The sequence below is a fragment of the Mus pahari genome, chromosome 12, assembly GCF_900095145.1.
Source record: "Mus pahari chromosome 12, PAHARI_EIJ_v1.1, whole genome shotgun sequence".
NCBI classification, from domain to species: domain Eukaryota; kingdom Metazoa; phylum Chordata; class Mammalia; order Rodentia; family Muridae; genus Mus; species Mus pahari.
In genome coordinates, this window is record NC_034601.1 from 24,093,143 (window position 1) to 24,120,925 (window position 27,783).

General features: G+C 41.7%; 1 protein-coding gene across 1 annotated transcript in view; it reads right to left on the reverse strand.

The window, feature by feature from the left end:
* Window positions 1-24,751, reverse strand: part of LOC115065092 — a 48,402-nt gene extending 23,651 nt beyond the window's left edge. Inside the window, exon 1 of the mRNA XM_029544758.1 lies at window positions 24,641-24,751. Within this exon, the coding sequence (XP_029400618.1) occupies window positions 24,641-24,751 (111 nt within the window). The remainder of the gene's footprint in view (window positions 1-24,640) is intronic.
* Window positions 24,752-27,783: the final 3,032 nt, after the last annotated feature.

Below are 27,783 nucleotides of genomic sequence, written 5' to 3' on the forward strand. Positions count from 1 at the left end.
AAAGGGAAGGGAAGAGAAGGGAAGGGAAGGGAAGGGAAGGGAAGGGAAGGGAAGGAAAGGAAAGGAAAGGAAAGGAAAGGAAAGGAAAGGAAAGGAAAGGAAAGGAAAGGAAAGGAAAGGAAAGGAAGAAAAAGTCATTAATTCAAGTCCCCTCCTCCTTGGGGGAAAAGTGTAACTTAAAATGTGTTAGGATGAATCACAAGTCACTGTCATTTTTATAGTCTAAAGGTGTTAGGTAGATATTAGCAAGGCATGTAGCTGAACCGTATACAAGAATTTTGCTTTTTTGCAAATGGCATGGCTCAGCAGGTAAAGATGCTTACTACCAAGGCTGGTGAACTGAGTTTAATCTCTGGAACCCACATGATGGAAGGGAAGAACTGACTCCCACAAGTCACCCTCTGACCTCCGTGCGTGTCACATGACACCAACATGCCTATGCACATGTGCACGTGCACACAGACAATAAATAAATAAAGTAATAAAATGTTAAAGGTGTTGCTTTCTCTTGACAGTTTATGTGGTTATTTTAATATAAAGATTTTTAAATACAATTTATGGGTTGGGATGTGCCCCGTTTTTCTTGTGGTTAATGGTACAGTCTGAGCTAGAAAAAACATAACAAACTTCTCAGAATTGCAAAGTCAACCCACATAAGGCTCACCAGGAAGGGGTTGGCTTTATCTAGAGTCAAGCTGCTGGTGAGCTGTGCAAGATGGCAGGAAAGTGCAGTATTAAGCTACAGCTCCTGCCCGTGTGTTTGTTACTGGAGACAGGGTTTCACTATGTAACCCAGGCTGGCCTCAAACTCCTGATTCTCCCGTGACTACTTCCTAAGCGCTGGGATCATAGAGATGCACCACTGTGCCTGATGTGCTGCCATGCCCAGCCACCATCCGAGTTTTGTCACCTCCACAGAAATAAGGATGTCTGCTCCTTGTCAACCAGTTCTGTGGACAGTGCAGTGATAACAGAATGACATTTTTTTTGGGGGGGGGTAGATGCTATAAAGATAGCATCTGTTATCTTTTGGTTGCTTCTCCCCCCACCCCCAGCTTCTCTCTGTGTTTCTCTGTCTCTGTGTCTCTCTGTCTCTGACTCTCTATCTCTCTGTCTCTGTCTCTCTGTGTCTCTCTGTCTGTCTCTGTCACTGTCTCTGTCGCTCTGTCTCTCTCTGTGTGAGTATTAGTAGAAAACTGCTCTTTTGGGATGGTGAAAGCAAAGACAGAAAGTGAAAGGTTAGAAATTCCAGTCCAACTCTGTGTACCAGCCCCAGTTCCTTTGTAAGATCAGCAACATTTTATTCCATTCCTTATTCTGATTGCAGTACTGATTTTCTAACTGGAGACCTGGTGGCTAGCCTAACAAGCCAGAATGGAAAGTCATCTCTTTAGAAGCGGGAGACACGAGGACCCTTTCTCTAAGGACAACAAGGAAGACAAAAAGATCTCCAGTCTCAGTAATGACTCCAGAACTGAGTTTTGGAAACTATGCACAAGAGGGGGAGGGGAGGGGGAGGGGGATGGGAAAGGGGGGGGCAATCACAACACGACTGCCTCTGCCCAGCCACTCTGAGGGTGTAAGAGTGTAAGAAAGTGCACAGCTGGTGGGTGTTACTCGTTTGTGAGCAAGGCCTAGAATAAGCCAGCACAGAACAGTGAGGAGCCCCCAGGGCCCTCGAATCCTAAATGGTGCACATGACACCAGAAAGAGCAGAGAAAGCAATCTCATGGAAGAATAAAAAGAGAGCTTGAGACCCAACTGGTAAGAGGAGACATTGTTCTTACAGCGATTCAAATTAATTCAGATGGCAGGCTTTTCTGCACCTCGGCGTCCTATTGGAGATTTCTCAACTTGGATTTTGGAGGGAAGAGAATGCAGGTAAGAAAGTATTTTATCTACACCGTCACATCCAAGCATCAGTATTTATTTGACCATGCATTTCATTGCTAAGTGGATTTTTCTTGAGTTATGACTAAAATCAGATATTTTCCTTTTAATGCATCTTGATCAGTTCTAGGACTAAAGACAAAAAAAAAAAAAAAACAAAAAACAAAAAACAAAAAAACAAAAAAACCCAAAACCCAACATTCATTCAATTTTAAAAACATAATTAGCAAGCTGGATATCTATACAAAAGTAATTTTGTACCTCAGCAGAGGAGTGCGGATAATTCACTCATGTGTCTTTTCATTAGCTACCTCTCCCTTGGGGCAACTTAGAGGTTAAAGCCCAACTCATCGGCTTCCTTAGCTTCTGATAGAATTGGTTGCAATTCACAAAGGAAGTCAAAATTTAAAAACTGAAAAACGCTGCTAAATGAAAAAAAGCCATACCACCTCTTCCCGAGCTAACCCTTGTAATGGAGGTTGATGCCATTTGCTGAGTGACCCATAAACTACCCGTGTACATACCATTCACTTCCTCAGAAGCCTTGTGATTGAGACCTAAGCCCTGTTTAACAAGACTGAAAACAGTTTTGAGAAGTTAACTGATTTTTTTCCAAGTCACAAAGTTATTAAATAGCAGTGTTTGTACCCCTGACCCCCCTGACCCTCTTGTTCTGTTCCTTGGTTTTAAAACAGCTCTCTCCCTTTAATCTTACCCCATAGGATAAAAAAACCCCAGCCATCATTCTGTCTCCTGGGATGCAGAAAGTCTAATAGAAAATGCAAATACTTCAATCTGCCAGGGGCAAAACGTGACCTCATTGCTATAATGGTTTTCATAATTTTTAATGCTGTAAAATCTTACTCACAGCCTACTTATAAAAACACACTTTATTAATACATTTATTTGGTAATGTATCTAAATGCATACCGTTTGGTTATTACAAAGAATTGAGTTATCTTTATAATTATGAATATTTGATATCAAGGGCAACAATACATCAAAATTGCCTCCACTTTTAATGAAATATAAAACATTCAAACGTTATTTGATACATGTCTGAAAAAAATCATAATTTTAGAGTCCTTCCTTGATTTAAGATATGAGCAAGACACCCGAGAACCAGAAACAAGCTATGGGAAAGAGATTCTGCTTTTAAATAAAAGAACATAACATGGTTATAAAACATCTCAGAAATGGAAGAATCAGGGTGAGGGCAGCGTTTTATGGAAGTCTGGGAAGGATGGCAGCTCTGGTTATTTGGTGGGTGGGAATCTTGGTAGGTTTTGGGAAAAGGGTGGCTTTTTAAGGATGGTTGGAATCTGTGTGCTGTTGGGGAGAGACTGGCTTTTCAGATGGAGGGAACAATGATGACAGAAAGAAGAGCAGGAGATGGAGTTAAAGGATGCAGGGGAGAGCTGCTAAGGAGGATCAGGTGAGTGTAACGAGAAACATGGCCTCCATGCTATAGGTAAGGAGGCCATCACAGTGTCTGGGGGGCAAGGAAGTGATGCTATTCTCCTAGGGACTAGCCTAATAGCAACTCCATGAAATGGCTTAATGAGGGAGGGTGGAGGTCAGAAAGAATCACAGGACTCTAAGGAGGAGGCATTGTCCTGGGGAAGACAATGGAAAAGGAGTAGATTTAAAAAAAAAGATTTATTTATTTCATGTATATGAGTAAACAACAGTATAGCTGTCTTCAGACACCAGAAGAGGGCATTACAGATGGTTTTGAGCCACCATATGGTTGCTGAGAATTGAACTCAGGACCTCTGGAAGAGCAGTCAGTGCTCTTAACCACTGAGCCATCTCTCCAGCCCCAGGATTAGATCTTGAAACAGAGAGCAGAGCCCAAGGAATAAAACATTGCACAGAAGTTTTATGCTGGGAAAGGAAAAGACTAATCCTGGACAGAGGAGAAAGTTGACTCACAGGAGAGATTTTACACTTACCTAACAGTTAAATGAACATATGCATAATGCCTAGATTTTGTTTTGTCTTATCTATAAAATTGGAACTATTATGGGAAAGACTAAGACTCTCTCTCTCTCTCTCTCTCTCATATATATATATATATATATATATATATATATATATATATATATATATATATATATACCTGTCTTCAGACATACCAGAAGAGGGCATCAGATCTTATCATGGATGGCTGTGAGCCACCATGTTGGGAATTAAACTGAGGGTCTATGGAAGAGCAGTCAGCGCATTTAACCACTGAGTCATCTCTCCAGCCCTTACAGCTTGAATTTATGGAGGCATTTTCTCAACTGAAGTTCCTTCCTTTCAGATATCTCTACTTCATGTGTCAAGTTGACATAAGACAAGCCAGCATAGAATCTGAGAAAGATGGATGGTTACTGTCACCCTAAGTCACACAAAGTCAGTATTACGAAGTCCACACTCTATACAACGTACTCTTCAGGAGTATCTGTGGAGAGGATTAAAGAACTGATTGCTAATTCAGGAGTCTCCCATACTGATCAGTGGAGTCTTCATAATCATGGAAGTGGCTGGATCACAGAGACCAACAAGGAGACATAGAACTGGGGACAGGAAGTGACTAAGATTCACTGTATCATGAAGTGGCAACATTGAGCTTGAACCCATCCAGTTTTGAACCCAGATTGTTTTGAGCCCAGGTTGTTACAGGATAGCAGAAGAAGGCGCTGTGTGCCGTGGCACACACCTGCAATCCCATCACTGGGGAGGTGGAGGCTGGAGACCATGAGTTCAAAGCCAGCCTCACCCTGGACCTATGTTTTAAAAAAATCAAAAAGAAAAGAAAAGAACAATATGGAATGGAAAAGGGGGGCCTGGGCTTCGGAAAGGGGGCCTGGGCTTTCCCAGGATCCATCCTTGTTTTTAAAAACCCACTCAAAACAGCAACATGATAATTAGCTGGCGGATTCCTCATTCTGTAGCCTCTAACTCTATCCTAGAGTCTGAAAGTGCTATTCTGTTTCTTTTAAACCTCCCAAGAATGGCAGCAATGATGTCATTGCCTTGTCCATTTTTAATTTTATCTGAAAAAAAAAATTGAAACTTAGAGTAAGTAGGTCACCACAAGTTCAGAACAAATGTGTCAAGTGTCTCTGAAGCTGCTGCCTAGAGTGGAGACAATGGAGATAATTCCTCTGGGGAGGCATTTGATACAGGAGGCTCACCACTCAATGACACTGTATCTTGGCTGGGCTGGCATAACCAGGCAGGCCAGTCATTTAATTCCACTTTAAAGAAAGAACTAAAATATGAACCAACCCCCACCCCACCCCAGAAAAAAATTAACTGGCTGCTCAGATATTACTTACGTCTTTGGTCAAGGGCCATGTTTGATGGTTTATAGAAATACTCAGGATGCTCTGAGGAAGCCGTCACTTGCTTGCTTGCTGAACCCAGACAATCATGGAATAACTTGTCAGACTACGTAATCTTGGTGTCCACAAAGCTTGATTGATACGCTTCTAAATAAATAAGGAAATAACCTATGTCTATGTGTATGTGTGTGTGTGTGTGTGTGTGTGTGTGTGTGTGTGTGTGTGTGAACTTATAGATAAGCAAATTGAGACTCACAGAACGTTAATTTCCCAAGGATCTGAGTCGGGATTGGGTCTGAGATTTCTGCTTAATGGTGAGAGTACACCCTGCTTTGGAGAATTTCAATGAAAAACTGAAACCACGGCTGTTCTCTCTAAACCAGAAGAATAATTTAGCCTAACCGTGGAGGGCTTTGATTCCCCGGGCTCAACTTGGGTCCCCATCAGTTTCTAAGCAAGTCATTTGGCAGGCATTCCTGTGCCCCACACTAGCAGAACCCAGCCTCTTCAGCGAGTCAGTCCTGAGCAGATGCTGGCTCAGCAAGAGGCAGAGAGTGGATTCTCCTTTCCCCTTTCTTCTCCCACCCTCAGCACATTGGCTCTCCTGGTAGGAAGATGCAGTCTACAAATCTAAGAATCAAGGCTCTGGACATGGCTTTACAGGGTTGCAAGCATGCCATCTTTGTGTAGAGATTAGCTTGATCTGGGGACATAGAGAGGGACGGGGGTTTGGAGATTTATTTATATTTCCTGTTTTCATTTTTTTGTTTGAGTTCCTTGTGTCATATTTGTCTACATGACCCATTCTGGCCTAAGCTCTCTAACAGTCTCCATAGCACTTAGGCTTAGCCCTACTTTGACCTGTCCTGCGACATCTTTCTTCACCTGCCCTGCCTCACCCTTTACACTTGTTAGTTGCTTCCCTCCTGCCTCACTACTTTCTTCGCTAGAGCAGCTATGACTTGATTCTCTAGCGTGCCAAGGCTGTTTGTGTGTGAGCCTCTGCAGATGAAGAAGGAAGGGCCCAGAATATTTCACGTCTACTCTCTCACTTCTTCGCTTCAGTCAGAGTTTAGTGTCGATGTCGCCTCTTCAACATAATATTAAAATAAACTTTTCAAAATGCTCCAAATCCTCAATTAAATAATTTATTAAGCAAGAAATATAGAGGCAAATAAGTGCCTATAGCTTATGGATCTCAGTATCTATCTATCTATCTATCTATCTATCTATCTATCTATCTATCTATCTATCTACCTACCTACCTACCTACCTACCTACCTACCTACCTACCTACCTATTCATTCCAGGGCCTTATGAATGCTGGGTTTCAGCTTCCCCATGCTGGGACTGTAGGTCTGTGCAACCAGGAACACCTCAACATGCTTATCATACTCATTTAAAGAAACTTAATTGGAAAATGCGAATGAGACACAAAGGAATGCTAATACATTTGTGTGAATGACTGAAATTTAAAAACTTCTGAAGCTGGGCATTGGTGGTGCACACCTTTAATCCCAGCACTTGGGAGGCAGAGGCAGGCGAATTTCTGAGTTTGAGGCCAGCCTGGTCTACAGAGTGAGTTCCAGAACAGCCAGGGCTACACAGAGAAACCCTGTCTGAAAAAAAAAGAGAAAAGAAAAGTTCCAATGAACATGAAGCAATAGACACTGTCATACATTGCTTATGAGAAAGTAAATGTGACAAGAGTATTCTGGGAAACTGCCTGGCAGTTTCTTATATGGTGTAGGCAACATCATGTGACCCAACACCTCCATTCTTAGCGGTGACAAATGAATGTCACAGAACATTCAGAAGAAAAGAATGTTCTTTTTCTATTGATCGGGAATTGAAAGCAGCACAAATTCCTTTTAAAGGTAGATTGAATAAACAAGTAGTACTCATCACACAATAAAACCTACTCACCAATGAAAAGAGACTGACTATTATTACAAGAGACAGTATGAGTGAGGTCCAATGGTGGTCACTAATTGAAAAATAAAATCCAGTTTCGTAGAGGAGTAGAGGGTGCATTCCACAGGTTTCAATGCATATCACATCCTCCAAAAGAAAGTACTATAGTAAGAAGAGACTATAGCAGGGAATGCAGGGGTCTGCATGAGAGGAGAACATGGCTCAGACAGGTAATAGTAAGGAGCTAGCTTGAGAGATGGTGGCATACACCTAACCTATGGGCATGTTAAAAAGTCTTACTGCCCTGAAAGTATAATTCTGTTATAGGTAAAAAAAAATTAAATCCAGCTTTAAAAACCAGGAACGAGGTCTGGCGATGTAGGTGAGTGGTACATGTGGCGTGCGTTCACAGGAGCCCTGGGTTTCTAAACCAGCATGGTAACAAATAGAGAGTAAAGACAAATGAAACACATCACCTGATTACCAAGACCTTAAATCTAGCTCTCTCTGCTTGCTTTCCAGCTACAGTGTGGCGGACCATGTGCTGTGTTCCTTAGATTTACATTTTCCCATCACTTAAAATGGGTATAATAGGGTATACACCGCTCGCAGGTCTGGTGAACTAAATGAAATGATGCAAACAGGGTTGGGTGACATCTTAGTGTCACTATGGGGACACTAAGTTGGACACAGTGGCACTTGCCTGTTCTCTCTGAACTCCGGAGGAGTGGCAGATTATCACTTAAGCTGAATGGTTCAGGACCAGCCTGGGCGACATAACAAGTGATGTCAGCAACGACAACAGTGTGTGTGGGGGAACACACAAGGAATGGAAATCTATGAGCAATCAAGTTTTGAATTCTTTTTTTCTGTGGACATGCTAATTGCTCTCTGCAGGCTTGAACTTCCTGGTCTGAACTCTTGTATAAAAGTCACTTTATAATGCTGTGGGGAGGATCACCAGTCAGATTTGTAGGATGTCTGGTACTTAGAGGCTGCTCCATAAACAATAGCTGGCTATAATTATGACTTAGAGTGTTTCAATAGGTAAAATGGACTTTCTTGACACTGCTCTGAAAAATTATGTTTACAAACGCATAATCCCAAAAGATTAATTATGCAACCAAGGAAGGGCTGATGTTATGCAAATGTTTTCCTTTGCAACTGCACTGGCCATTCACGTATTTTCCTATTCATAGACGAAATAGTAATTGGTTGACATGAGCACTGCTGAATCCCAATGGGCTCTTAAGTGGGGGATAGGGATCCTCTAGCACAGTGTAAAAATGGATGTGTTTATGGTAAAGGGCTCCTCTAGCACAGAGTAAAAAATGGATGTGTCTATGGTAAAGGGCTCCTCTAGCACAGGGCAGAATGGATTTCATTATGGTACCGTGTGCTTTTTCTGTTTTGTGCTTTAATTTGCAAATGGAGCCCACACTTCTCTAAGGAGTCTCTCTCTCCCTCTCTCATGTTTTCTCTCTTTCATCTCAAGAGTTACTTTCTCAATAAATTAAAGTCTGATCCAAAGGAAGTTAGGCCAAAAGGCCGCTACGAGTCAGCTGTACAGACACAAGATGGGTTCTTACTCGATTTCTCTTTCTACTATACTACCTCCATCACCACATCGGCTGCAGCTTTGGTTGTCCAAGTAAGGGCTCTCCGATTTCTATAGAATTTACTTAGGCTGTTGTTAGACTTCTCTCTGTATTCATTTTCATTGACCCATATAAAAAGGGAAAGCTTTAATGTGGTAAAATGCTGCAGATCAAGGAAGGCACCACTCTCTCGCTCAGATACATTAAAAACGCACCTCCATAAAAAGACATTCTTGTAGGTTATTTTTTTATATGAGTAAAAATGTTCTGAAATGGTTAATATGCTTTGTTGTTGAATATAGTGTTATAGGGCTTTTTTTTTCATGGAAAAGAAAGAATAACTGGAGCACAAAATTGGAAAGAATCTTAGAAATTTTACCTACGATCAAGAGGCTAGAGAAGAAACTGCCTTGAAAGTGTGACGCAACAGTCTATCCATGTAGCTTTGAATAGTGTTGCATCTCTATTTTCTCCTAATCAAGCATTCTATTCTAGAGGGAGGAGGGAGCTTCATAAGTCAAAATGCTAAACAAATTTCCAAGGCTCTTGAAACGCAGGCTATTCACAAAGCTGCATGTGGAGTTGCAAAAGCCATATGTGAGTTTTGGGTGGGAGTAGGTTGCTCCAAAGTACAGCTCCTTGCAGGACGGACAGGAACTCTAGGGAAGCCATTCATTCTCATTTGTCATCATCCCCGCACTAGTGTACGAAAACATATACAGGAAGTGATGTTTGCATATGCAGAGACATTTTCATATTTAGAGACATATAAAATACAGTCCAGTCATGGTAACAGGGAGAGAGGGCTGGGAAAGACAGAATAGGGAAAACGTTATGATAATTAAATATGACTTTCTGGCAATATAATTGACTTTGAGTCACTTACACACACCCCTGTAAACAACCTCCCTCACGCTCTTTAAGTCACCCTAATAAACTTATTGCTTCAACAGCTAGATCTGTGTGGAACTGTTTCTTTGTTCAGTTGTCACTAAATTCTCTGGGGAGAAAAGATGTTTATTCTTATTTTCTCAGAAGAAAAAAAAAAATCGCACAGCAGTTAGTCACTCTACCACGGGCCTGCATTTCAACATATAAATGTGCCATATTTTTTTACCTACTCATTTTTCTGTGATGGATACCACCACAGCGTATATGTATCTCATATATACCCTTTATCTACTCACTGGGGAAATTTTTTCTAGGTAGTCCCATCAATAGAGTAGCTGTGTCATAGAATACCCCCTTCTTAATGCTATTAAATATTGCCAGATGCCTACCTACTAAGGCTGTGGGTTAACTGTAAAACTGGCAAGTCCTGACTCTGTCTCCTCACACCCTCACCAACATTTGTGGTTGTCTTCTACTCTCATTTTGCCATTTTAAGGCACCTAGACTTGGGTCATGTTGGCATAATTTGATTCTGATTACTGCCTCCTTTGTAGGCACCACTCTTGTTACCCACTTAAGACATTCTATCAACACATCACTCTTGTCTTAGTCAGGGTTTCTATTGCTCTGACAAAAAACCATCATAACCAAAGAGCAAGTTGGAGAGGAAAGGGTTTATTTGGCTTATGCTTCCAGATTATGACCCACCATTGAAAAAAGTCAGGACAGGGACTCAAGCAAGGCAGGAACATAGAGGCAGGAACTTATGCAAAGGTCATGGAGGGATACTGCTTACTGGCTTGTTCACCATAGATTGCTCAACCTGCTTTCTTATAGAACCCAGGACCACCAGCCCAGGGAGACACCACCCACAATGGTTACTAATGGTTACTCCCTCACTGATTACTAATGGAGAAAAATGTCTAACAGCTGGATCTCATAGAGGCATTTCCTCAACGGAGGCTCCTTCCTCTCTGATGACTCTCCCAGGGTCAAGCTGACGTGAAAGCAGCCAGTACATCTCTATATCCTGTTTCAGTGCTTTCTATTTGGTGTCTTGTATCTCTTCATTGGCTTGTGGGAGTTTCGCTATACCGGTTCCAATTAAAGTTTTAATCCAAAGAGTTTTGAAGGTGAAGAAACCTTTGGAAGGTCACCAATATCGGCAATCTTCTGCGTTCCCTAAAGTCTTCCTGTTACGTTACAAATAATTGCTACTAATCCACTCTGAGTTCTATCTCCAAGTTGACTGTTGAGAATAAGGGATAAGACGCCATAGCAAAGTGCTGTGAATGGACTGGGGGCAATCAAAAGCCAACCAAAGCTTGAGGAAAGGAGAGAGAAATGGGTCATTTTCATTGTTTGCCCATCAGGAAACCACAGAAAGTAGGGCTGGCGTGATGGTAATTAGAGAAGGGAATTATTGCCTTTCCCTCTCCCCACCCCTAACGATCAAGTATCAGCAATGCGCTTTCTGAGAACGTTTTATTAACCCGCTCTTTTGGGGAGGGCCTGGAGGGGCTCTACAGATTGACATTTCAGTTCAAACTTTAAAAGATTAATGACAGGTGTACTTTGTGTAGCTGCCCAATGAATGTATAGTGACATTCGTTATGCTGGTTATGTGATGTTCTCCTGAATGTGTCTTGTATTCAGCTGAGTTGGAAGACATATGCCTAATGGTTTCTCTGTCTCTGTCTCTCTGTCTCTCTGTTTTTTTTTCTGTCTCTGTCTCTGTTTCTCTGTGTGTGTGTGTGTTTTCAGGGAAAATTCTTGTTAACAGTCGTGTTTATAGGAAGCTAGAAAGAAATAAAACATCAACCTGAGCCAAGACGTGAAGATTTCCCATATGGAGGGGAAAACAGTTGTTGAGAAACTGCTGCAGATTCCACCCAAGGAAAGCCTATTATGTGAGTATCAGATTCCTGGCACCCAACCAAGCTTCATTCTCCAGGAGAATGCCCTGGGATCCTTAATTCTTATTACATTTTTAATGGCATCTTTAGCTAACAGGGTGGTTCAGTGGAAGATTCCAGCTCTGTCTTCACACCTGTGAAGAACCCAGCAACGGCAAGAAAAATAATAAGACTTGGATAAAGATGTGGTAAAAAGCTCTGTCTGTGTCCAGGGTTCCTCCCACATACCTGTTCACTAGCTGACTTCATTCCTTCCTGACATATTTTCACTGATATGTGAAGACCTTTAAAAAAAAATCATACATATTAGTGGGGGTTCCATATGATACTTTATGTATGCTGCTTTGTGAAGTGCTTAAAGCATTTGAAATAGTTTCTTCTAGTTTTCAAAAGTTCACAGTATGTGAATGCTACCCATGCTCCCCTTGTGCTAAAGCACCCCAGAAACCTTGCTCTCACCAACTCTGTCTTAGTGTCCATCTCTTGGGCACTCACCAGTGCTTCTCACCCACATTCTCCATGGTCTTGGGTAACCACTGCATTCTCCAGTATTTTGAGGTTACTTTTTCCCTTTTATGATTTCAATTGTGACTGGGAACATCCAAGACTTGTCTTTCTTTTCCCAGTTTTTTTGTTTGTTTGTTTTCTTTTGCTATACTTTTTATTTGAATTTTTTATGCAATATAATTTGACTGTATTCTCTCCTCTTCCCCAGATCCTCACAGATGCTCCATATCTCCATGCCCACCAACCTTTGTGTTGTCTCCTTGCTCCCAAAGCAAAAACAGAACAAAAATGAAAAGCAAACCCAATAAAGGAAACCCAGTAAAAACAAACAAACAAATAAAATGAAACAAAAAGGTGACCAAAGATCTTTTACCAATCTGTAGGTTGCCATTTTTGTCCTATTTACAATGTCCTTTGCCTTACAGAAGCTTTGCAATTTTATGAGGTCCCATTTGTCAATTCTTGATATTAGAGCATAAGCCATTGGTGTTCTGTTCAGGAACTTTTATCCTGTGCCCATGTGTTCGGGGCTTTTCCCCATTTTCTCTTCTATTAGATTCAGTGTATCTGGTTTTATGTGGAGGTCCTTGACACACTTGGACTTGAGTTTTGTACAAGGAGATAAGAATGGATCAATTTGTATTCGTCAACATGCTGACTGCCAGTTGAACCAGTACAATTTATTGAAAAAGCTCTCTTTTATCCACTGGATGGTTTTAGCTTCTTTGTCAAAGTTCAAGTGACCATAGATGTGTGGGTTTATTTCTGGGTCATATCCTATTCTATTGATCTACCTGCTTGTCATTGTGCCAATATTTTTTTTTTTTTATCACTATTGCTCTGTAGTACAGCTTGAGGTCAGGGATGGTGATTTCCCCAGATGTTCTTTTATTGTTGAGAATAATTTTAGCCATCCTGGTTTTTTTGTTATTCCAAATGCATTTGAGAATTGCTCTTTTTAACTCTATGAAGAATTGAGTTGGAATTTTGATGGGGATTGCATTGAATCTCTAGATTGCTTTTGGCAAGATGGCCATTTATACTATATTAATCCTGCCAATCCATAAGTATGGAAGATCTTTCCATCTTCTGAGGTCTCCTCTGATTTCTTTCTTCTGGAACTTGAAGATTTTGTCATACAGATCTTTCGCTTGTTTGGTTAAAGTCATACGGAGATATTTACCAATCCTACATTCAATAGAGGGCTAATGTCTAATTATAAAGAACTCATGAGGTTAAACTCCAGAGAACCAAATAACCCTATTAAAAATAGGGAACAGAGCTAAACTCTCAACTGAGAATTCTCAACTGAGGGAACTCGAATGGATGAGAAGCACCTAATAAAATGTTTAACATCCTTAGTCATCAGGGAAATGCAAATCAAAACGACCCTGAGATTCCAGCTCACACCAGTCATAATGGCTAAGATTAAAAACAAACAAACAAACAAACAAACAAACAAAAAACCTCAGGTGATAGCAGATGCTGGCAAGGATGTGGATAAAAAGGAATACTCCTCCATTGCTGGTGGGATTACAAATTGGTAAAAACCACTCTGGGAATCAGTCTGGCGGTTCCTCAGAAAATTGGATATAGTACTTACTGAGGACCCAGCTATACCACTCCTGGGCATATACCCAGAAGATGCTCCAACATATAATAAGGATACATGCTCCACTATGTTCGTAGCAGCCATATTTATAATAGCCAGAAGCTGGAAAGAACCCAGATGTCCCTCAACAGAGGAATGGATACAGAAAATGTGGTGCATTTACACAATGGAATACTACTCAGCTATTAAAAACAATGAATTTATGAAATTCTTAGGCAAATGGATGTATCTGGAGGATATCATCCTGAGGGAGGTAATTCAGTCATAAAAGAATACACGTGGTATGTACTCACTGGTAAGTGGATATTAGGCAAAGAGTGTGGAAGACCCATGAAGCTCAAGAGGAAGGAAGACCAAAGAGTGGATGCTTCAGTCTTACTTAGAAGAGGGAACAAAACAATCAGGGGAAGTAGAGGGTGGAGGAGATGTACAGAGGGTCAGGAAGTTGAACAGAGGTGTGTAGTAATGGGGGATGGGGAATTGGGGGTAGCAACCAGAAAGTCCCAGATACCAGGAAAGCAAGAGCCTCCCATGACCCCATAGGGATGACCTTAGCTGAAATACTCCACAAATGGGAGGGGGAACCTGTTGAGACCATATCCAAAGGTTAGGCATGCTCCCCCACCCCGATTGAGGGATGAGGGCACATACCCATCTCCAAAATTTTAACCCCAGAATTGTCCCTATCTAAAGGAAATATAGAGACAAAGAATGAAGCAGAGACTGAAGGATAGGCCTTCCAGAGATTGCCCCAGCTAGGGACCCATCCCACATGCAGACACCAAATGCAGACACTATTGCTGATGCCAAGAAGTGCTTGCTGACAGAAGCCTGATGCAGCTGTCTCCTGAAAGGCTCTGCCAGAGCCTGACCAATAGAGATGCAGGGACTCCCAGCCAAATATCAGATTGAGCACAGGGCCCCAATGAAGGAGTTAGGGGAAGGACTGAAGGAGCTTAAGGGGCCTTATCTGGCTGGCATCAGTGGGAGGGGAGGCCCTTGGTCCTGTGAAGGCTTGATGCTCCAGTGTAGAGGAATGCCAGGGTGGTAAGGCAGGAGTGGGTGGGTGGGTGAGCACCCTCATAGAAACAAGGTAAACGGGCATGAAATGGGGGTTTGCAGATGGGAATCCTAGAAAGGGGGATAATATTTGAAATGTAAATAAAATAAAATATTCAATTTTTAAAAAAGACAAAAAAAATCTCCTTTTAAATTTCTTCTTTATAATTACCTGATATGCATGGAATTTATATCTTAGGAAAAAATAAAAGTCTTCATCCAAAAAAAAATAAATAAATCTGCAGAATCTGTTTCATGTTTTCCAGATACTCTTTGGGTGGGCTCTGCCATAGATTGAGTTGAACTACCTAGAGCTTCTTCAATATATGAACAAGAGTATATCAGTGATACTTGATCTGTGTGGGTGGGAAAAGGGAAAATTAATGATTCATTTCCTGATCTGGCAGTTCCATTCCTAGGTTCATAGGCAAAGGAGAGAGCACCTGTTTGCCAAAGTGACATTGAACATCAGAAATAGCCTAAGTGTCCCATGCTGATGCATCTACTTAAGTAGAGTAATCCAGGCCCAGAGCTGGCAAGATGACTCAGCAGGTAAAAGCACTTGACTTGGAGGCCTGGAGACCGTTGTTCAACTCTGACAATCTATGCAGAGAGAAAGACATAGCCAACTCCACCAAGTTGTCCTCTAACATGGAACATGGGGGTGGGGGTACACATCTCCTGCTTCAAGCTGCACCCTCAGTGTGGGCAGATATTTCTGCTTGCTTCTGTTTTGTTTTTGAGAGATATAGGATTTCCTCTGTGGAGCCCTGGTAGCCCTGATGCTCACTAGGGAAACCTGGCTGGCCTTGAACTCAGAGATCTGCCTACCTCTGCATCCTGAGTGCTGGAATCAAAAGCATGCGCCACTATATTAGGCAAAAAAAATTTCTTATGTAAGTAAAACAATAAAAATAGACTGGATATAGTGGCACACACCTTTAATTCCAGGTCTCATCAGTCAGAGGCAGGAGGATTTCTGTGAATTCGAGGCTAGACTGCATAGTGAGTTCTAAGATTACCAGATTTGAATGTCACTCAGGAACAGGCAGTATGGTGGAGGTGGGTTCCAGCCATGTCCTGAAGAGGCCCAAGAGCCTATCATAGCAGGCTTTCTGCATGGCAGGTGGAGCACCTCGGGGGTACTCAGTAAGGCAGTGCCCACTGAGTGTGGCACTCAGTTGACAACCCATCTCTGCCACTGGGTAGCTGTGTGACTTGGGGCCACGCTTCAGTTCTGTGTTACGGTTTTCTTCTGATGGCATGAGGGTCATAACATAATGATGAGTGGATGAACACCTGTTAGAAATCAGTCAAGGCCTATGATGTGTTTAGAACAGCATCAGCATACAGTCCTAGCTCAGTCATGGTTGTTGACTCTAATTTAGGATGTGGAGGAGCAGAGAAAGGGCGTGTCAACTCCTCATGGACACTTCATCAGCTGCAGTGGGACATGACATAAAGCCATCCCTTGTCCAGGACATCACCCTTGTGGAAAGCTTCATGCTCATTACAGTTTGTTTTTTGACCAGAAACAGCAGACAGGACATGGCAATGTGGCAGCATCTTTCATTTTCCTTTCTTCTGACCTTCCTATCTCCGTTTCTATCCCTTGCTTTTGAAATTTCTTTTTCAGTGCTGGGAACTGGCTCCAGAGCCTGGTGCCTGTGAACCACTGGTGCCTCTTTACCCCTGAACCAGTTCTCCAGCCCGGGACCTCCTTTTCTTGATCGTTTGTTTCACTGAGTAGCCTGGCACCCTGGGTACATCCCTGAGATTTACCTGCCTCTTCCTGCAGAGCATGGGATTAGAGCATTCACTACTATGCCTGGCTCCCAGCTGCAGCTCTGGCCCTTGCTCCCACCTTCACTACTCAGAGAAGTCCAACATTTCTGTGCAAGATGAGGAACAAAGAGTTTCTGTCATTTCTCTCCCTTAATCAAAAGGGAAATGAGTGACTCACTCCAATGTCATGGAATGTCTAAAAGAGGGTTTCTCTTTCTGTTCAAAGGAAATGTTGTCAGGAACGTTGATAAAATATTTTCCAACTCAGGCAGATCTTGTAAATTGTCCTATTCATTTATAATTTCAGTGAACTTTTATTAAATATTTTGCCTGTGTTAGAGAATGGAAACCTTGATCAGTCACTAAGGGCAATGGGGGTACATACCTTTAATCTCAGGCAGAGGCAGGCAGATCTGAGTTCGAGGCCAGCCTGATCTAAGACCAGAGCAAGCTCCAGGATGGCCATGGTTACACAGAGAAATCCTGTCTCAAAACAAAACAGAACAACCCAAAACCAAAAATATAAAAATAACAAAAATAACAAAACAAAACCCTCAAAAAACAAACAAACCAAAATGAAACAATCAAACAAACAAAACCAACCAACCAAACGTTGATTGACCAACGGCATCCATTGTAGATAGCACCATCTAACCTTGTGTTTGTATTCTCATGAAGAAGAGGCTATGATTATTCACATGAAGACTTTGAAGGGCTCAAGGTTTGTTTGTAAGACAGGGCATGGTGGACAAGGGCTTGACCTTGGAAACAGTAGGTGAGAAGTCTGAATGTCTAATAGCAGCTTTGTGTGAGTGTGCTTGAGAGCGTGTGGGCGCACAGGGGATTGTCTGTTTTTCCTGTCTCAATGTGATGCAATCGTTTTCCTACATAAGTAGCTCTCATTCTAGTGAAGGAGCCAGCAAGGAACAGATCATTAATATACAGTGTGATCCATGCTCTACAAATATGCGGACAGAGCACTGTGGAAGCTTTGCCTGGGAGAGTCAACTTCACCTGTAATCAGCAACATACTAAATACCACATAAAGTTTTCAAATCATGTATATACCTGGAAGGAGGCAAATCCGCCTCTGTGAAGGAAAACTTGCATTCTGGGATGACCAAGGGCCATAAGTGGGTGAAGTCCTCAGTCTCTAGATGAGCAAGCCAGTTTATGTCGGGTTAGTTCATGTTCATTATACTTCCGGGTGACAGCCACGCTTCCCATTGATGATGCCCAAAGTCAGGGACTTCTATCTCTCTCCTAGAAGATAGGGGCCACTGTTTAATCTCACCCACACTTAAACCTAGCTCATTGCCTGGCTCAAGATTTAGCATGCTCACTTTGAGTCTCCAAGAACTAACTCTTCTGTTTGTAGCAAGTTCAGGACCTTTATCTTTCTTTTACAGGGCCTTTCATATTGTCATTTCACACCCCGTTTATAGTTCTCACAGATGGCACCAGAAGGCAAGCTCTGAAATGTATCTATGTTCAGGAGAAAATGCATCAAAAATGAGACTCTGGGATGAATTCTGGTGGTAAGTATCACGCCTTTATCCACACTCCTCATGGTCAATTATATATAGGCAAGTGGCTTAAATTCTGTACGGAGATTGTTTGCCTGTTGGTTAAGATCTGTCTGTCTGACTTTGGAGGAGTAGGCACCTATAGAACGCAACCTCCTCTAGTAACCATCTAATAACCAAGAAGCTAGGGAAGAAAGACAGAGGAGAGAATGGAAACAGGAAGAGATGTGGAGAGAAGAGGAGAGCTGGTAGTCTAAGCTCAGAAATAAATGATGAGGCATTGCAAGACGCAGGGATAATGGTGTAATAGATCACCAACCACTTCTTAACAGCTTAACAGAACTGCATCCCACCAAGCGCCAGTAGGATTTGAGGAAAAGTATCAGTCTTCAGTCAGCTTTATCCTTTTGAGCTCAAATCAGTGGGGATCGTTACGTCTGACCAATCATGAATCCAGGACAGCCTGAGTTATAGCTGTGTTGTCCTGGTGTCGGATGCTCTGCCTGGTGTGCAGGCATTAGGGAATGCTCGCCAGAGTTCAGACCTAGCAGCTGTTGTCCTGTAGACACCACCACACATTCTGTCATGACACCAGAGCTCCCAGGATGCTTATGGGAGAATCCCATGACTCTAACCCAATCCTGAACCACATAGGCTAGTCTGGATTTTTTTTCTTAATTATCTGTAGTTTTTAAGTTATTTATGTCAAAATAACAAGATCAGTTGTCAATATATACCAGTGTATCTAAGATACTGTAAGTAAAACGAAATTGACTTTGACTTAACTTAAAATAACTTAAAACGATTCCAGATTTGGGCAGGAGAGTTGACTCTGTGCTTCAGAGCAACCTTTGTTCTTGCTAGACGATCTGGGTTCAATTCCCAGAACCTCTAGGATGGCTCACAACTATGTAACTCCAAGACCAGGAGATCTGATGTCTTCTTTTGGCTCCTGTGGGTTCCTGGCTTGCAGGAGGTACACATACATACATGCAGACAAAACAGTCACATACACAAAATAGTAAAATATGCCAAAGTTTAAAAACCAATAAAAATAAAAAAATAAAAATTCCAACTTGGTTTAAATACTTTAAAATTGTTTTGTTCAGGAAAATTTCTAGTGACTCTTTAGCATCTGAACCTTTATTTGCAATAGAATTAGCCAACAAATAATTTTGTCTTCGAGTTTTGGTTTTGTTGAACTTGATTTGTTACATTTAGAAATCAGTAATTGGGGCTGGTGAGATGGCTCAGTGGGTAAGAGCACCCGACTGCTCTTCTGAAGGTCCGGAGTTCAAATCGCAGCAACCACATGGTGGCTCATAACCATCCGTAACAAGATCTGACACACCCTCTTCTGGAGTGTCTGAAGACAGCTACAGTGTACTTACATATAATAAATAAATAAATCTAAAAAAAAAGAAAGAAAGAAATCAGTAATTGACAAAACTATATATTGTGGCTGGCGTCTAGTTTTGTGTTTTTTTTTTTATGAGATTTCTGTGTATGTGAACATTTTTATTTTTAGTTTTTCTTCTGTTTGTTTTGTCTGTCCTATTCCAACTTGTTTTTAATCTTATTTTACTTTATTATTAGTTTTTAGATGTTTATTTGCTTTCTAATAAGAGAAAGAAGGAGTGAGGATTTGAATGGGAGGGGATCTGGGAAAAGTTGGGGGAGGAGAGACTAAGAATATATTGTATTAGAAAATATCTATTTTTAATGATTTGTTTGTCAGTTATTGATAAGACACTAAGATGTGCAGTTTTGGAATGAGAGCTGCTTTTAAACAATCAATTAAATTAACACAATATAAAAATAACCATTTAAAATGAAAGGGTCTGAGGGCTTAAGACATGGTTCACTGATTCAGAGCACTGGCTACTCTTCCAGAGGACCCAGGTGCTGCCTTCCATGGGCTCTGCATGCGTGTGGTGCACAACACACATGAAAGCAAAACATGCATACACATGAAATAAAACAAACACTTTTTTTTATAAAAAAAAGTACATGCCTCAGTGAAAGCTAGTTTCTTCACAGTCCATATAACTACAACCAAGACATTTCTTATCACCCTGCAAGTTTACACTGTAGCCATTAAACAGCCACTCCCTTCCTAGTTCCCTGCAATGAGAAATTGTCTTTATATCTTGATTAGTCTGGTTTGGATGGCTCATGTAGATGGATTCATGTATATGTAATCTTCATATCTTGCTTCTTTCACTGAGCATAATGGTTGTAAATGTGCCAGAATGCTCCATTTTCATGATCAAAAAACCTTCCACTCCATGTGCATACCATTTCTATGTATGTACAATTGCTCTTGAGTGTATGTTGGAATTGTTTGTGTGTTTTGGCTTTTGTCTGTGAACATTACAACTGTAAACATACCTGTCTTTATCTGACATATGCTATGAGTTCTTTTAGACAGCTTCCTAGGCATGGAATGGCTAGGGCACATGGTAGTTCTTCATTCTGTGGTTAAGGAAATACTGCTCTTTCCTAGACCAGCATCTTCATTTTATATTTCTACAGAAAGGTGTCAGGACCTAAGTTCTTTCCAATTTCAGCAGCCGGCTTCAAAACTCAATTTTCTATCCAGTCTGTTTATTCTTTGACTGTTTCATACACCTTAGCAGTTTTCACCCCATCACCTTTTCTCCTTCCTCCCCCTCTTCTGAAGCCACCCTTCTACTTTCCTGTGTCTGTAGGAGTGTGTACCTGTGTGTCTGTGTGCCTTTGTGTCTAAGTCCAAGTGTGTGCATGCACACATATGCATGTACGTGTGTGCATGGATGCACATGCCAATGAGTTTAACTAGGGATGTTCACATGAGCATAGGTGTAGGGTTATTTATTGGAGCATGGACAGTTTATCAGTGCCTATATCACAGAAGAAGGTGGCTCTGCCTCTCCCAGAAACCATTAACTGCAGTGTCCCTCAGGGGAGTTGGGACTCCAGGAGTCCTTCTGTCATCAGTCATGAAATGTTGATGGGTCCAGTCTTGTGTAAGCAACCAACGTCATATTGACGTATATGTCAATGACACATATTTATGTGGGAAGGCATACCTCTCTGTCCTCTATCCTTTGGCTCTTAAATTCTTCTTTACCCATCTTCTACTGTGTTCCCTTGAGGGAATGATATATGTGTCCTGCTCAGGGATGAGCACACGACGGTCACTATTCTCAGCACTCTGACTAGTTCTGAGACCGAGTATCTTCTTTAATGACTACTTCTTAAATGGAAGAAATAAAATACTTCTCTGAAGAAGACTGAGGATTGTATCATTTTATAGGCATAAACCCAAGTATTCAGAAATAAGTTTGATAACATGTACATTAACAAAATAATTGTACTATGTTCCCCTCAAGAGCCAATGACCTCCTAGGCCACAGCTCCCAAGGTGAATTTCCTCCTGTGGATTAGACCTCGAATCCAAGCAGGAAGTGATTGTCTGCCACATCACAATCCTACCAGTATATTGTGACAGTGCACACATATTGCCTGTCAGGTCAGTGTTGTCACTGTCAATGTTCTCAGATGTGTAGAGTATTGGTGCCTTTTCTCTCCAGCATTCTGTATAGCATGTTCCAGCAGGAAGAAAGCTTCCAGCTCATTTACAGCTTGATAAAGTGGAAATTTCTGGTTTCTTTGGAGACTCAGTTAGGTTACGATGTTTTGCTGGGGCAGACAGGTAAAAGAATGTTTTGCTGAAGCAGACACTGGTGAAATGACGTTTTGCTACAGCAAACATGTGAAAGGATTCATGAGAAGTGGGAACTTAAGGGATCTTTGGAAAGTCAGTTGGATGGTGTTTTGCTGGCGCAAACACATGAAGGAACATTTAGCTGAAGCTGACACAGGTGAAAGGATGTTATACTAAAGCAAGCACATGAAAGGACATGAGATGAAGGATTCTTTGCTAACACCACACATGTATTGATCCACCTTACACTGTGTAGTTGAGCTGCATTTGTTGGGACTCCATAAGATAAACGCACCAAAAAACTTCTGGTGGTGTGCTGCAGTTTCTTAACTCTTCCTCAATCTAGGGCTGATTGGCAGAGCATCTTAGTCAGGGTTTCTATTCCTGCACAAACATCATGACCAAGAAGCAGTTGGGGAGGAAAAGGTTTATTCAGCTTACACTTCCATACTGCTGTTCATCACCAAGGAAGTCAGGACTGGAACTCAAGCAGATCAGAAAACAGGAGCTGATGCAGAAGCCATGGAGGGATGTTCTTTGCTGCCTTGCTTCCCCTGGCTTGCTCAGCCTGCTCTCTTACAGAACTCAAGACTACCAGCCCAGAGATGGTCTCACCCACAAGAGCCTTCTCCCCCTTGATTACTAATTGAGAAAATGCCCCACAGCTGGATCTCATGGGGGCATTTCCCCAATTAAAGCTCCTTTCTCTGTGATAACTCCAGCTGTGTCAAGTTGACACAAAACTAGCCAGTACACAGAGTGATGTCAGTTGAGACAGATGCACATGCCGAGGCAAGACCCATGGAGGACAAGTGATGTTTGGAGGGTATAAATAGGACTTGATGGACAGTGATGGGGACTGAGCTTGGCTTGCTTATAGAGCTAGCTGTTGGTCTCAAGTCTGCCTATCTTCACTTCACCAAGAGAGGCACAGCTGAGAATGTCTCCTGGTGTCCCTTTTGGTCCCTCCTGCTGACTCCTGCCGAGGCTGAGGCCTGGCTGTCTCTTCTAGGTAGTGCCACCACTGTTGGTTCATGTTTGCTATCCCGACTCTATCAAACTGGACTGCTGATATATACGTGGAGTGTTTGTGAGTGGATCGAACTGCCACTGCTAACCTGTGAGCAACACAGATGGGAGTTGCTCCAAAGAACCATTTCTAAACAAGTCCACTTCCCCTGAATCCTTTCTTTTCCACCATGTTGGTGGCTAATGGGGTAAAAGGGAGGATAAAACCATCATTAAAAATAGATGCTTGAAAAAAATTAAAGTTACACAAATGATATTTTAAAAGAATATAAATATGACCCCGCAGACAGTGGAAGCTCAAGCACTGGTTTACTTTGCTCCAACTCAACATGAATGCATTGGTTCACCTAACATTGCATTGCTGAGCTTCGCTTGTGGGGGCTTCAGAGAGAGAAACTCACTAAAGAATTTCTAGTGAGATTTCTGTTACTTTCTCAGACTCAAGCCAAAATTGGTGAGCCTCGAGGTTTCTTCTGGATTAAGCTGTCCTTGCTGATTTATGTGGTGTCTGCCAAGTAGACTGGACTAAAGCTACTGATTTGGGTTTGGTGTTTGCTAATGGACTGGACTGAGAAATGAAGATTGGAATCACCTCAAAGAACTATTTCTAAACAGATCCACTTCCCTCATATTCTAATAACCATTCTTTTCCACTACCTCTGGTGGGTGGTGGCCTAGAGGAGAGAAGAGAATTAAAGTAGATTGTGAAAAGTTTATTCCTTCTGCTTGTGTGCAGTATTCACCACATGTGGAAGTTTGAATAGGTTTGGCCTCCAAAGACTCATGTATTTGAACGCTTGGACCATAGAGAGTGGCACTATTGGGAGGCATGGCTTGTTGGAGTAGGTGTGACCTTGTTGGAGGAAATGAGTCACTGTTTGGGTTGGCTTTGGTTTGAAGATGAAAAGAGGTGAGATGACTGAGAGATAGGTGCTCTTGATTTTGAACATTTAAAGGACAGAACTAGGTTTTATTTAGTGCTAATGTGTAGCACAGAATAATTATATTGTATTTGGTCCTTGTTAGGTGAGAATTGTCCTGCTTATTTAAAAAAAAAAAAGGCTGGATGGAACACGAGATCCCCAATGGAGGAGCTAGAGAAAGCACCCAAGGACCTGAAGGGGGCTGCAACCCTGTAGGTGGAACAACAATATGAACTAACCAGTACCCCCTGAGATTGTGTCTCTAGCTGCATATGTAGCAGAAGATGGCCTAATTAGCCATCATTGGGAAGAGAGGCCCCTTGGTCTTGCAAACTTTATATGACCCAGCACAAGGCAAGGCCTGGGCCAAGTAGTGGGAGTGGGTGGGTAGGGGAGCAGAGGTGGGGGGCGGGGTATAGGAAACTTTCGGGATAGCATTTGAAATGAAAATAAAGAAAATAATAAAAAAATTTTTAAAAAAAGGCTTTGTAGGCATAGTGATTATCCAAAGCAAGTAATGGTGTCAGTCATTATCGAATCATTTGCCTAAGGCATCTTCTGAGAACTCTGGGTCTCTAAGATACTCGTGTAAGCTTAGAAGGCAAACTAAGCTTCATAGAGCTCACACTCTAGTGTGGGAAGAGAGGGAGTATGCAAAAAAAATTAATTAAAAGTCATATGGTAAATTAGGAAGGACAGTCACAGGTGCTTTGGGGGAAAAGTAAAATAGGGTAGCCTGAAAAATGGATTTTAATAGAATGGTTTCGTCACTGAACTCAGAGATTTGGAAGGTGACTTGTCAAAGAATAATCTAGCCTTTGCTGCCAGGATGGCCAAATTCAAGGGTTCCTTTATTGTTCATTTCCACCAACTAAACTATCTTTACCTTGATGAACTCGTCAAGGAAGCTGCCCCTTCTCTGCTACACTTAAGTTGAGAGACTTACCCGGGATCTCTTCTTCAGTTCAGTGAATACTTCCAAGAGGTCATTCCATGACTTGCAAAAGGCACCAGCCTGGAAGCATTGACACCCAGAATCTAATCCCAGGTTCGCCATTACGTACCCTTTGACCTTGAGAAATCTGTTCCTCCTCTGTAGGCTTGTCTCCTCAATGGATGAGTCATGGATTCTAAGGCTGGCTCTAGCTCTAACACTTTGAGACTCCAAAATTCTACTGAAGATTTCCACGGTGTCCCAGGTAAGGTCATTTTGGTGGAGTGATGAGCCCAACAGGAGAAATTTACCTTTTCATAGTTCATGGGGGAAATTTCAACATCAAGCTTCTCTCGTCAACTTACCTGCAAATATCAGTCGCTGGGTCAGTGTTCTGCTCGATTTCAGAGTCAGTAGCAGGCGCTCTGCTGCAGTGAGCAAGCTCTGGGACTCACTTCCAAGGGTAGCTCAAGGTGTTGGAACCATGCTGTAGAGCCCCATATGGCTGGGGACCTGGTTACCTTAGCAATCGGTTCCCTCCCTATGCATGTCAATTAACAGGCAATTAAAACTCTTTTGACTGTTCAGGCTGTTAGTCCCAGGGTCACAGTACCAGAGGATGAGAGGCAGGCAGTTCTCATTCTTTTAACTTCGCCTTTATTTCAAAGTTCCAATACATTAAAAAAAACTTTAATATTCTTTCAGTTCTGAAACATGTTCTATCATGGGAGTTGTAGGAGAGAGAGATATTTGATCTTCTTATCAGTTGGCTTGTACCTTTGTCGTGTCATTTTTCTTACTTTTTTCTTTTTAATGATGAGAAGTAATTTAATGCTTCCAATCATAGAGACACAATTGGTGTGTCTGCCTTATTGTTTGTTCCCAAATTGCTCATTACATAGACTCTCAGCCAGTTCTTTGTTCAATCTTATTTCCTTTAAACACTATTTGTTTTTTATTGAGAGACAGGATTTTGATATGTAATCCTGGCTGGACTTAAATTCCTGGTCCTCCTGCCTCTACTCCACGACCACACCTGGTACAGTTTACTGAATCCTCATCCAAAGTTTTACTTTCTGTTCACAAGTCTAAATCCACTTGCTCTTTAATGCCAGCTTATTGTCACCATGGTGGCCATGTCAGTCCCCCCAACCCCCTTGAACTATAGGTATAGCTGGAATTAAAACAGTTTCACTTTCCATATATTTGTGCTAATTATCTTTTTTTTTTTTTTTTTCTTCTCGAGACAGGGTTTCTCTGTATAGCCCTGGCTGTCCTGGAACTCAATCTGTAGACCAGGTTGGCCTCTAACTCAGAAACCTGCCTGCCTCTGCCTCTGCCTCCTGAGTGTTGGGATTAAAGGCATGCACCACCACGCCCAGCTTTGTGCTAATTATCTTAGTCAATTTTTCTTTCAACTCCTTGAGGGAGAAGCCAGTTTCCACTTTTCTCAGTCTTAGCTTCTACCTGGCACAGTGATGTTCATCACCAATGTCTGTTTAACAGGGAGCTTAGAAACCTCTACTGTTATATGCAGTTTGACAAAGATGGACATTTGGGCGTTTGGGATAGAACATTTATAATCATGTAATCTTCCAACCTTAAAGCATAAGGGGCCATCGTGATTAATATACCGATTTCTTCTTGTTATAGACAAGAAGCCCTGGGAGAATATGAGCAGTAACCTGCTGAAAGTTAAACCATAAATAAATGAAGAGCAGGGCTCTAAGCTCAAGGCTCTGACTCACGAGGCGTACACCCCCCACTCCCCGCTGTTTAAACCTTTCTTTCCATGACATGCTTGATGGATGATATGTGCCTGCACCAGGCTCTCTCGTGGGTTCACTGGGGCCTTTGTGCAGCTGCTGGAGAGAATAACACGTAGACTCTACTTCCACCATTCAAGACGGACACGGGAATACAAAGGAGTCATATTAAGATCTCTATTGCCTTGCCTCTCTTCTCAGTCCTTAAAACTTGCAGAAACCCGTATTTTAAATATTATTAGTATCAAAAATGATCGAGCAATCCCACTACTGAGATCCCTCTAAAGGAGATGACATTACTGTGTCAAAGAGCTGTCTGCATGCCTGATATCACAACACAGCATTACTCACAACAGCCATCGTACAGACCCAACTGGCCTGTGTTCATCAACTGTATAAAGAAAATGTGATGTGTGTACACAATAGAACACTGTCCCACCTTTCAAAAGGATGAAGCTGACTGAAGCAATGGGAATAAGCCTGGAGGATACAAAATTAAGTAAAAAGCAAAGGCAGACACAGAGAAACAAATATCATATGATCTCACATGAAGAAATCTAAAAGAGTTGTAGTTTAACAGAGAGTAGAATGGTGGTGATCAGGCTCTGGGGGTGAATGCAGTTGAGAGATGCTGTACAAAGGATACAACATTTCAGATAAATAGAATAATAGGTTCAGGAGATCTATAGGAACTATAGTTAATAACAATGTATTGTTTGTTCTGGATGGGAGTGGACTGGGGGAGGATTTAGGGATTAAAACAGGGCCTTGAACATAGTAGGCAAGTATTCTACCACCAAATCACATTCCTAGTGCCATAATGGAGTTTTGAAAAATTCTTAGAGTAGAATTTTATGTTTTGTCACAGAATATAAGTTTGTGGGTTAATGCATGTCGTTTATTAAATACTTTTAGCCATTGGATCATGTATGCATGGTACAAAACACCACATTCTATGCGAATTATATATACAAATTTTACTTTTTGATAAAAAGCAAATTTTAATCTCAATATAAAATATGTTGTAAAAAATGTTGTTAAGAGGAAAACCGCTGTCTTGTGAGTTTTTGGTTCTAAAGGACACATAATGTTAAATTTACATTTTTTGTTCCCAGGGGCTTTAAGAAGGCTAAGGTTAAGTCATACCTGGTGCTTACAGAGAACGTGGATATTTCAAAGCACAGGACAACTTAGAATGAAAGAATTGCTGGGGCTTGAGAGGCTGGGGAGAGGAAGATGTGCAGGGCAGAGCAAGCTAGTCCTGGGGTCAGATGGCAGGGCTTTGGTGGAAGATCACAGTAGCAGTAAAGACAGACAGAGGGGGAAGGTGGAGAAAGTTATGGCAATGACAGGAGGGGAACAGAAACCACCTTTGAGTGGGAAATGATT